The sequence below is a fragment of the Aristolochia californica genome, unplaced genomic scaffold, assembly GCF_029961685.1.
Source record: "Aristolochia californica isolate CCGP_79_NKW_82.1479 unplaced genomic scaffold, dmAriCali1.0.hap1 SCAF_10, whole genome shotgun sequence".
NCBI lineage: Eukaryota > Viridiplantae > Streptophyta > Magnoliopsida > Piperales > Aristolochiaceae > Aristolochia > Aristolochia californica.
Window position 1 is genome coordinate 29,362,451 of NW_027181771.1, and position 12,337 is coordinate 29,374,787.

At 36.4% G+C, this 12,337-nt stretch overlaps 1 protein-coding gene across 4 annotated transcripts; it reads left to right on the forward strand.

The window, feature by feature from the left end:
• The first annotated feature begins 5,232 nt into the window (after positions 1-5,232).
• Positions 5,233-11,293, forward strand: LOC137942195 (protein WHAT'S THIS FACTOR 9, mitochondrial). Of its 4 annotated transcripts, none has more exons than XM_068787894.1 (5): positions 5,233-5,347; positions 6,814-6,885; positions 6,971-7,215; positions 7,343-8,776; positions 11,012-11,293. In XM_068787894.1, the coding sequence occupies exon 4, from the start codon at positions 7,382-7,384 to the stop codon at positions 8,633-8,635; it is 1,254 nt and encodes a 417-aa protein (XP_068643995.1). In that variant the 5' UTR covers positions 5,233-5,347; positions 6,814-6,885; positions 6,971-7,215; positions 7,343-7,381; the 3' UTR covers positions 8,636-8,776; positions 11,012-11,293. The 4 variants fall into 4 exon arrangements, with proteins under 4 accessions (XP_068643995.1, XP_068644017.1, XP_068644011.1 ...); XM_068787916.1 differs by having other exon boundaries at positions 11,016-11,293; XM_068787910.1 differs by lacking the exon at positions 5,233-5,347 and adding an exon at positions 5,483-5,532.
• Positions 11,294-12,337: the final 1,044 nt, after the last annotated feature.

Genomic DNA, 12,337 nt, shown 5'->3' on the forward strand with positions numbered 1-12,337 from the left:
TGATAAAACAAAAGACATAAAAGGAATACATATTTACACTTCTATGCCATCTTTATGGAAAATACCATATTTTACACATATGCCACTCCTTTGACGTGTGGACTTTTTGTCTTGAGCTCGTGGGCTTGAGCCCATCTTCCAACATGAACCTTCTTTGGCCGTGTGGGCTTGAACCCATCTTATGTGGATCCATATCTTATGGGTTTGGGCCCATCTTCCAACACTCCCCCTCAAGCTGGGGGTGAGAGAACATCATGAACTCCCAGCTTGCTGCAAATGATGTATAAAATGACAGTCCTTCATATCTTCCAACACTCCCCCTCACGGTAATGCTCTCGTTCATGACGCATAGCTTGCATAAGATAAGTGAGAGTAAAATCACTTCAAACCATATGACATTGCTCCATAATTCAGTCAAATAACTCATGCTAGATGTTCAACACACTCTTATCTTCTGTAGGTAGTGCCACTCCTATTAATGTAGGTAGTGGCTCTATACGTTGTTCGAAAGTGTAATAAAAAAAACTCCTCCATCACTGTGTCCCTCCGCAAGACAACGACTCTCAAGTGGTAGGAGTAATAACCAATTCAATAGAGTTAGTAATAAACTCTTCCATCATGGTGAAATAACATAGATGTCCTTACGGGTAGTTGATGTAGTAATAAGCTTATCCGTCATGATTATGTAACATATACTGAGACCACCTTTTCTTCAATAATAATGTCTCATCCAAAAAGACACAATAGTTGCATCTGAAATGGGTTTGGGCCCATATAACACCACCATTTTCCAACACATATAACATGAATTATAATAATAAACCTTGTAAAATGACCCATGAAATACTTCGATGCAAGTATTTATACCAAATAATATACTGACCAAGGAATAAGTTGCCAATACTTCAAAATAATAATCCAGCCATTGAAAAAATACCGAGTAGCGTCAAGTCAAATAGTAGACCAATATTTCCGTGTTGTGGAACAAATATGTATAAAACTTGGGCACGTATATTGAGGCAAAAAGTGAGTGGGGCATGTTTGAGTTGACTCACTGAGTTGAACCGAACTGGGTTAACTCGGTCCGAGTTGTTCCAACTTGCTGGGTTAACCCGGCGAACCAGAACCGGGTCGCTCGACAAAACCAATGAGCAGATTAAACGTTTCCTAAAGGGGGGTTAGTCCACAAAGAACTTGAATTAAAGTGAAGAATTGAATTGAACTTAAATGAATTGATTTCAACTTCAACTCATCTTTGGGTGTTAGTGTAGACGAGTTCAAGTGCACTAGAAAACAGATTCCAGTGTTAGTGCCCCCAAATGAAAAGTATGATATAAAGAAGAGAATGAGTAACTTTTTATAATATACTTAAATAGAATATACACCTAAACAGATAATTAACCAAAATAAACATGGTTACTACACTTATAAGTGATTTAACGTGTAGTATTAGAATATATTAATATCCTAATTAATGAAAAACTATATTATATTAATTAATGATTATAATTTATTATAAATTAAGACAATAATTACATATGACTAGAATAAATTATTTAAAATAAATAAAAAATTTAAAAATAACATAAGTGAATATAATAAATAAATAAATTATTTTTAACATAATATATATTTTACATATTATTAATTAATAATATATTAACAAAAAATGAAAAAATAATAGTTTAATTAATTGGATAATTAAACCAATTATGATGATGGTTTAATTTTTCCTAACTTAGGAAAAATTAAACATCATCTTCCTTAGCACGCGTCGTCTTCCTCAGCGACGGGACAACTGGCAACGGCGATGGAGGTGACGCTCTGATGATACGCAGAGAGGGAGAAAAGAGGGAGGCCGAGAGGCTCTTTGACAGAGGCTCGACCTCCCGTGCTTTGCGACGGAGGTCGAGAGGGAGAGGAGAGGGAGGCCGAGAGGTGGGAGGAAGGATGACAGGGGGGGGGAGGGAAGAGAGGCTCGGCCTCCCGTGCTCTGCGATGGAGGTCGAGAGGTAGAGGAGAGGGAGGCCGAGAGGGAGGAGAAAAAAAACTTTGCTAAAGGATTGCAGGGGGAGAGGGGAAGGAGCAACGCGCGTCATGCACTTCAACCGGTTGATTTGCAAAATAGGTATGAATCAGCTATCCCCAATTTTACCTGAGCGAATGAAATGGTGTAATTTCACTTCAATGTAATTCATTCTATACTAACGCCATTATTTAATGAACTAAATAATACGGGGGAATTCATTTCACTTTATTGTGGACTAACCCCCCTAACTAGGGAAAACTTTAATTTTTCAAAAGTGTCGTCGTCCTCCTCTCGGCACCGATCAAAGCGGCAGTTCAAACTTGGTTTTCTAGGATTCTGGACTCTCTATCTTGGCGGATTATACTCCAGAAACATTTCTCCATATTTACCGCTTGCTTCCGAACAACACGGGACAACAAAAATTCAAGATAAACTTAGATTCAATGAGCCAAATCAGCTCGAACTATAATTTCGTGATACCAGACATATCGACAACTGTGTCTATCCAAAAAAATTATCTAGCGAGATGTATAGTAACAGAAGGATCCTTCAACAGTCATCGTCTTCCTCACGGTGCTGAACAGAGAGGGAGACCAGAGACAGCAACCCAGCCAATTTCCGACGATAAAGAATCCTTCAAAATAACTCGGAAGAACAACAGATAGCTTGGCTATAATTCGGCGAGATTAGTGGTCGTTGTCGTCGTTGGCGCCAAATCTTCTTCTTCTTCTTCTTCGACAACAACGCCAAACAACAGTCTTCTTCTTCGGCAATGGCAACAATACGAGAGGTCCCAGGAAAATTTAATCACGCAGTCTTCTTCTCCTTCTTCTTAGGCGACGACGCCGAACAACTTGGCAAATGAACTTCTTCTTCTCCCCCTCGCTGAAAGACTCTAAGACTTGGTATGCTCGTTCAAAACAACAGCCTCACAGAGTTGTCTTATCCGAGCCGTTCTAAAAGGAGAGGCAATCGGCGGAACAACCAGCTCTTTGTCTTCCTCGTCGACAACGCCGAACAGAGCGGCTCCTATCGGTCTCCACCACTTCTGCAGTCTCGAGGTAGAACTAGAAACCACGACAACGTTCGGCAAAAACAGAGTCGGCAACGAGTCATAGAACTTGATCCGAATTAAGCAGCAAAAAATTTCTCACTAATAGAAAACATCGTAGAGGTGAAAAACATAAAATAACTAACGGATGTAGGGACTGAAAAAATAAACACAAACAAACTGCTAGAGGTATTAGATTAGGGAAAGGATCTCATTATTTCTGTACTCACATAACCTACTCTGATACCATATTGAATTTACGGAAAAAAGAAATTCTTCATTGACTTATTTGTAATTAGAGTACATGAACCTCTATTTATAATAGAGGAAGATAGCAGAGTCCAATTACAATAAAATTATCTTTGTCCCAATTACACCCAAACTCTAACATTTAAAGATAAGTCCTAACATAATTAAATAATCCAAAATAAATAAAAGATTAACATGACTAAAACACCTTTAAACTGAAACTCTTCTGTAGGTTCATATCTTATGGGTTTAGGCCCATCTTCCAACATTCTTAGGTATGTGGGTCTTCTTTGGTTATGTGGGTTTTAGCCCTATCTTCTGTGGATCCATATCTTATAGGTTTGGGCCTATCTTCCAATACTCTTAAATATGTGGGTCTTCCTTGGTCATATGGGCTTGGACCCATCTTTCAACAAGAGTCATATAAGACTCTTCCATACATGTTCTTCGATAAGAAGGAAGTTTAGGGTTTAGCTAAAGGAAAGAAAGACAAGGGATGAGAAAAAAGAGGAGTCATAGTAGAAGATGTTAAACTATTGGAAAAATCATGTTGGTCTCCATTGTTGTGATGATAATAAAATGGGTAGCTTGAAAGTGTGTGATTAACAATATTATTAGGGTATGTTAGACACATGTCTTCTAACACAAATATTATGAGGTTTATGGCAAAAGTTCTAAGTCAAAAGAATGAGCAATCAAATTGATAATCAAGACTCAAAGCAAAAACTTATTAAAGATTATTGTTATGAAGAAGAACTTACACAAAGAAGAAGATAGAAGATTTGAAAACTAAAGTCCAAACATCATTTGAAAAATTTCAAGAACTCTAGCTATATAAGTAGTTACCTAAAAAAGAATTGATTATTAAGCACAAGTATGTTATGGAGCATTAGGACATTCATATTTTTAAAGTCATACACCAAATCATCGTATATATGTTATATAAAGGTTTTGGAATATATCATAAAATTCCATCAAACATAAACTTCAGTTCAAACTCAAATCTAATGCCCTTGTATCGTAGCAATCTTTGAGCATTTGGACAGGCAATGTTTTCTAAAATTGTGCTTAGAACTTAATTTTTGAATACTGGCAATATGAGTACTCAATCATCCTTTTAGCAATATGATCAATCATTCAGATGACAACTAGACAAGATTTACAAAGCATTATCGATCATCCTTTATAAGCATGATTGGACATCCCATAGGCATGATCCAACATCCCAAAGACATGATGGATCGATGCAGGGGATGGATCATACAAAAAATTGCCAGACCATTTGTATGATCAATCAATGGATGAAGTGATCAATCAACATGTTTCAAAAACATTTGAAATGTGGTTGATTGATGCTTTGATCGATCATTAGGACTAGGGAGCTCAAAAAAGATAATCGTTATGCTCAAGTTTTTTTTTATTGAACAATCCTTTTTGGAACTTTTTGAAAAAAATTAAAAAATGACCAAACCATTCGAACTCCTAAACTCATAGAAGACCATTCAATGAGTTTATATTAGCCCAAACCTTTGAACAAATATTTTTGTGTTTTAAGTTCTGATTTTACCTTTTTGAAGAGAAAACTTCAAATTTGCCTAAACCTTCCAATTTCTTTTCTTATTCTTAACATTGATAGTTCCATCATGCTCCTCATGTTTAGGGATTTGGATGCTTGGATCTAACTTGGAGAAAGACTATCTCTAAGAAAGAAAGGTATAACTTTTATTTTTTATCTTTTATGTTTTGTAAGAGGTTTTTTAGTACCTTAAAAGCTAGAAGATTTGACATTCTAGAACTTTAAATCTAAAAAGGTAATCATGAATCTATAAGGGAAGTGCCCATTAGAGTAAACGTGTAAAGTATGTAAAGTATGTACCGGAACCGGACCCCTTCGGGTACGGGCTTCAAATCCTCTAAACCCAGATATTCGTTCTTCCCGGCGTTTTCTCCGTCTCTCTTGGTTCGAGTTACACAGCTCCTCCGCCATTTTATCTGCCCGCAGAGAAGTTTAATCGCTGGTATATGTAAAACATAACCTTTTAGTTAGAGATTAACTGATTTTAAGTAATGTCGATTTACTCTTCAATTTACATTATCCCGTTGGAAAAGATAAAACCATATTTGATCTCAATGTTGGAAACTACGAGCTATTTGTTTTACCAACTTCGGTTTTTGCTTGCTGTTTCCCCTCGATTTGGCGAAGGTTGGAACTGTTCTCTTTTTTTTTCCTATTTGGACTGCTCGAGACATTATTTTATTCTATTGCTATGTGGAGTGGAGTAATGCAAGAACTGCTTCAGAGGGGTTTGGCTTTTCAGTTATTTGCAGCTGAGTTTACAGTTTTGGGGACGTCAACGGTCTTTCTTTCAGTTGTATTTGAGAACTTATGTGAAAGTTATTTAGGTTATTGGTGTTTGGGTTTTAGCTAACTGGACGTTTGTGTTTTTATCTTTCCTTTCCTGAAAAATTTTAATTTCTGGTCCCGATTGAATAATTGGCAGAAAGAGAACAGAAGTGATGGTCAGTGTTTAGCTGCATCTCGCCTTGGTGGATTAGGCTCTATTCACTATTTAGCGCCTGAGAATCATACTTTGGTTATTAAAGTGTCTGACACATATTATAATCCAAACCTCTATATCGCAGTTCCTTACATACTTCACTTTTGTGTAAGCCTGTGTGAAATTCAATAGAGGGGTTTGGAATCATCGGGTGCTCTGTGAAGATTTAGGAGATGTTAAGGTCTACAGGATCAATTGAGAAGATAGAAGAGTAAAGAGAGAAGAAGTATTTAGGTAATTCCTTTGATGGATTTCTCCACTATATCTTGTTACTCAATAAATATAAAAAATCCGGAGCAAACATTCTCTTTTACATCTCAGGTCATAAGTGACAGTAGTTGAGAAATTTGGGATAAAAATGTGAATTACTAATTTTTGGTGCTATTTTGGTACATTATAATGAACTAACTGAATTTTCACTTTTATTCTTGGAGCTATTTTAGTACATTATAATGAATTGATAAAAACAATCATTTGTGTAGTGGAAGTTTTCTTTTCAATTATTGGAGTGGCAGAAGAATATCATCTTTATAAAGTGAGGAGATTTGGAGTTTTATAATCTACCGAAATTTTTTTATTTACAATATACTATTTTTTCGTTAATTATTCTATTCATCTACTATTTGTTTGGCTAGAGGTTAAAGTTTTAAATTTTTTATTTATTTTTGTTGTCCAACTTGTGGTTTAGTATAATTTTATCATTTTTAGAAATTAATTTGCCCAAGTAGTATTTAAGTATATTTTAATATATTTAAATGTTTATAAATCAGTGTTCCCTTATAATGGGTTATACTTTTTATCTTTTCAAATAAGTCAAAGCTAAAGCTCTGGACCTGTAATTTGTTTATTATGTCAGAAAAAGACTTTCTTAATTCGGAGTTCCTGTCATGACATGATGCTCAATGCACTATATGCAATTTATATAGGTTTTGGTTGTGAAAGTTGCAACTATCTTGATTAAGGAAGAGAAGGTAGAAACTGTGCACAAACTTTGAGAGGTAAAAATGATAGTAACTTCTTTTCCTTTTTTAAATTTTATATTCGTTTTTTAAATCCAATCTTGATTTTGACAATAACCTGCAGGAACGGGTAGCGTCTAAGCTCATCCATTGAACTAGGTTGTGGAATCATGGAAATCCTATGTTGACGATCAAGGAGTTCGTCTATGTTGATCCAAAACTCTGCCAATTAAAATTTCACATGCTGCTTTCTTGTGGAAGAGAGTGAGATGCCTGCCAATCACACCAACAGTAAACTGGATCTACAAATTGGCGTCAGTGAGTAAATTGCAGGCTTAGGAAGGTCCAAAGTTTTCAACCGAAAAAAGAGTAAGAACATTACCTTGTTTCTCTTATTATGTAGATCACTCTCAGGTTCTCTTATTCTGTGGATCACTGTCAGTTTCTCTTATTCTGTCGATCACTCTCAGTTTCTGTAATTTTTTGGATCATCTAGAGCTTGTAGAACAAACAGAGACGATAGCTATTTGGTGATATGCGTCAATTGGGAAACCTTGCTCATCTTGCTTCTTTTCTTCCATACCCAAATCACAACCACCACTTCCATTGTCGTCATCTCGTAAGGGTGCGCCTCAAATGGGTGAAAAATCGCTCTCTGGACCATATTATCGACATAGAGACAGATCTCAAAGCAGCTTGCCTCCTTAAAGATGTCATCAAGCGCAGCTCCCATGGTTACCTCTCTGCTCGTATCCTGTCCCCTCAACAAAAACTCCTGGGACTTACTGTCCCTGTTCTTCGATTTCTCCGACGCTATCCAACACTTTTCCAAGAATTTTCTGATCCCAAGTACTCTAATCTCCCCTGCTTCCGTCTCACTGATACTGCTCGTTTCCTTGACAGTCAAGAACAAGCCATTCACCAAACCAATGAATCTGACATTGTTGAACGCCTCTCTCGTTTTCTCATGATGTCCAATTCCAAACAAATACCCCTCCAGTGTATAACTCCTCTAAAGTGGGATTTGGGTCTTCCGGATGATTATGTGAAAACAATAGTTCCAAAGTTTCCAAACCATTTCCAAGTGATTAAACGACAAGATAGATTGCCATGTTTGGGCCTAGTTGGTTGGCGTGAAGAGTTTGCAGTTTCTACTTTGCAAAGAAATGCTGAGATATCAAATCTTTCTCATTCATATAGAGATTTTAAAAGAGGTACCTCCTTAGCCTTTCCAATGAATTTCCCACGGGGTTATGGGTCCCAGAAGAAGGTCAGAGCATGGATGGACGAATTTCAGAAACTTCCATACATTTCACCTTATGAAAATTCATCGCAGATTGACCCAGATAGTGATTTGATGGAGAAACACGTGGTGGGAGTGTTGCATGAACTCTTGAGCTTAACTATTCATAAGAAGACTAAGAGGAACTATTTGAGATGTTTGAGGGAGGAGTTTAATTTGCCTCATAAGTTCACTAGAGTCTTTACAAGGTATCCGGGTATCTTTTACCTGTCTTTGAAGTGCAAGACTACTACAGTGTCACTTAAAGAAGGATATCAAAGGGGAAAGTTGGTGGATCCCCATCCACTTGCAAGGATTAGAGAGAAGTATTATTATGTGATGAGGACAGGGATTATGTACAGGGGAAAAGGAGATATACTGTTGCCTGAGGTAAAGGATTTGGCTAGCGATCAGGTCGAACGAGACACTGAGGACGAGGTTGAAACGGAAGATGAATGTGAACTGGAGAGTGGGTCAGAATTTGACACAGGTTCTGAAGCAGACTGAAAAAAGATAAATTTCATCAACAACTACAACAGCAGTTTCATTTCACAAAACAACAACAACAACAACAGCAGTGACATAATGTCCCAACCATGTTGAGGCTGTTCATTTGCAATATGCTATTCAAGAACTCTATTCGAAGAAGTAAGTTCTTTAAGTGAGGTAAAATTAATAATTGAAGTTCCTTAGTCCTCTGTTCCAAATTGGTCTTCTGTCAAAGTCATTGAGGGCATTTTCCTTTTTATTTATAATTTAGTTACTTTTTCATATTCTCTTTAGATGAAGGTATATATTTTTATGAGTGTATGAGTATTGACTTAAGAAGAAAGTGAAAAGCTTATTTTAACATACATATAGAAATTTGAGGAAACTTCTTTTTCCCTTTCTTATCATCATGCCCATGTGCTGATATTTGCATGAGCAAGTATGTGGTTTTGTTAATTTCTTGGTGCTCAGTGCTTTTTCTCATAAGAATATTGTGATTAGTACGTTTAGTTATGTAGTTGGCATAAGTTGGTGTTGTAGTCTCTTCCATTTCCAGCATACTAGGGAGGGTCATGTTGAAGCTACTTGGTGCTGTCACATGTGCTTTTTTATTCATCCCATATGCATCAGGCTTGATAGTGGATTTTGGACCTGCAAACTGAAGTTTAAACTGTTGTCTTTCCAATGTTAGGAGCCATCTTTTGCTTTCTCTCACCTCTTTAGTGATAAAACACCTTCAACTAGTTGAATTTGCATGGTGTGACATGCTACCCTTTGTTTTGTGCTGGTTCAGCACTCTTATTATTTGAAAAGTTATGGTTGTACGACTAGGTCTTTTATCACACCTAAGAATAGGTAGATCTAAGGATAGAGTGCCTGGAATATGAAGATATTGGTTCTTATTCAGGGGACTGAAGGGAGCATTTGAGAACCTCTAGAGAATAATTGGCTGCGTTACTTAGGTCAGAATGGACCAAGCAGCCACTGTGTTCCATTAACTCACCTATCCATCTGTAACTTATAATCTGAGTTTACAAAATTTCGTGCCTTGATCATCAGATATTATAGATGGCCGACCTCATATTTCCCCACTCCCCCCTCTCAAAGCACCAATATGTTGGAACTAACTTTTTGTTTGTATTAAGATAACATTTGGGTAAACTCTTGAGAGCTAATTTATTAAGCTCTAAATTTGTGTGCCGAAGTCCATTATGGGTATCTGCAGGTCATTTATTTTTATGCTAAATCGACTGAGATTTTCTTGTACGAGAAAGGATTGTTTTTTTTTACGAGTTATTTTGTTTCTTGGTTTGTCAACTAATTACTTTGAGGTTCATTAGACTGTGATCTTTCAATGATTTTTTTTTTTTATTGGGAAAATGTCGTGACGAGAGGAGCAAGAGAGAAGAGAGAGGTGAGAGAGAAGGGAAAGACAGAATCGATGGGAGAGACGATGGGACACGAGGACCAGTGAACCAGCGAGCTGACGAGCAATCGTGATGACTTGCGTGCTTGGGGTTTTCTCGTTCTCTGCACCTTTTGTGTGTTTTTATTATCCCACTTATGATCTGTTTGCGTCTTGGACTTCTTAATACAGACAAATGAGAAGAATTTTCTTAAACTTTGTTCTTTTTGTTTTTGTTTTCTTGTAAGAGTTTTTATTTTTTAATTTTAGCATTCCCTTTGCAAAAACTGGGTAATTAAGAGGTGCCTTTTCTCTTGTTTAAATTATGTTTATTGGTAGTGACCTGCTGTGAGAGAAGCTACTCCTCTCCTTCTAATTGGCTGCCTCATAATCTGTACCTTTGGCAGTTTTCCAAATTAGTTTGATATTGACCCTCAGTGAATGGCTGAAGTAGTCCTTGTATTTGTATATTTTATTGTTCATTTGAGCATCTCATTGTAGTGAGGTGTTGGTTGAATCAAATCGGACCCCTGACTTTGTGACATCAAAACATGATTGTAGCAACATGGCCAATTGCTGCAATTAGTGGCTTTTCTGTTTTTTCAAGTAAATTGTGTTGGTATGGCTATTACTCCATGTGGATCTTGTGTGGCCCGTGGAGCGTTAAGTAGGGTCCAAGACCCCAGATGTATAAGATAGGGTAATGATAGTCATGTTGACTTGATGTCCCATCTCAGTTTACATCACTGTTCCTTTTTTTGTTGACTTGATGTCCCATCTCAGTTTACATCACTGTTCCTTTTTTTTTTTTTTTTTCTGTTTTCTGAGTGTCTGTTCTCTTTAAAGAACTATTTAGTAAAACAAATTCAGATTATGATATTACAAGTTTTGAGTGTTCAATCAGCTTCACGTTGCCTTATTAGCAAGAGCCAGATTTTAGAGCTCAAGTCGTATTCTTTACAGCCATTTGACAGGTCTCTTTCTTTTAGACAGAAAAGTTTGGAGACAAGCTGAGGTTTTGGTCTGGGTCTGCAACTCAGATCATCTATGGAGCTGGATGGAAGCCTTCCAGTTTCTGGGATGGAAGCAATCTTCTAATGCCTTATATTCTAGATGATGTATCTTGATTCTTGTGGATGCTCCACCCATTTGGTATTTGTCTTTAGTAAGATGTAATTCAATGTTTATACTTCATTTTTACTTTGAATTTTGTGGTTTGAATTAAAATTTTCATTTATTTTCTATATTTATGGTGAATTTGAATGTTTTAGTATGGGTTAAATTTATGAATGATAATCTGGATTGAAAATGGTGAATGTGTTATGGGGAAAGCATAGATGTGGATATGGACGTGTAAGATTGGGACTCGAAGGATACAAAAGTGGGAATTTTGTATCTTTATATTTATGTCTAAGCTATTCTCTAGATGCAGCTGTTGGGTGATTTAGGGCCTTCCAGCATTTTTATTGTAGCTGTAATGAGCTCAGGCCTTGCTTAAACTGAGTGTACTTTTTTTTATCGTTTCAGCCTTTAATAGTATTTTATAAGTTATTCTAAATAATACTTTCTTTAGGGGATTTGAAATATTTTAGGATTTTCTTATGTGCTAAAAGGGACAAAAATGTTCTGAGCATCACAGCATCTTTCTTTCATGCATTATGTTTTTTTACGGTTGCACCTGAATTGAAGAGCTGCTTTGAAAGAATATCACGACTGGCAGGGATTAGGATGGATGCAGTATGTCATTGACCTGGATCCCCTCTATGGAAGGTCTCAAATCAGTAAGCAAGGAAAGAATTGATTGGCTACAACAACTATAACTTTGTTTCCTTTGTTTAAAATTATTATTTCTTTTATTTAAAACCTACTTGAGAAAACTTTATGATGAGCAAAGTATTTCCTGTAGGCACAGATGAGATTATACGTCTTGATTGCTTGATTTGCAAATGCAAGTGATACTTGTTTAGCTTAGTTTGAAGCACAATAGAACCTCTTCATAGGCAGATATTAGAATCAAAATATATAGCTTCCACACAAAACCTGTACCAAAATCACTTCGTCTTGGGCATTTAATGGCACTGGAACTAGCAAATTATTATGGGAGCCCTTGGGAGATTTGAAATTTGTGTCATCAATTATATCTCAAAGTTTGAAATGAGTTTGGTATATATAACATGATTCCCAATGTTACAAAAATTAGCCATATGAATGGATAAGGTTATTTTTTATATTTTGAAAAAATAGGTGAAACAAGGTCTAAACATTATGAGAAAATAATTAGTAAATTCTATTTTTGTTGTTGAACATGTGGGTAA

Bases quoted from the DNA above. Each gene is read 5' to 3' on its own strand.
- LOC137942195 (XM_068787894.1), top strand. From the start codon at position 7,382: ATGCGTCAATTGGGAAACCTTGCTCATCTTGCTTCTTTTCTTCCATAC.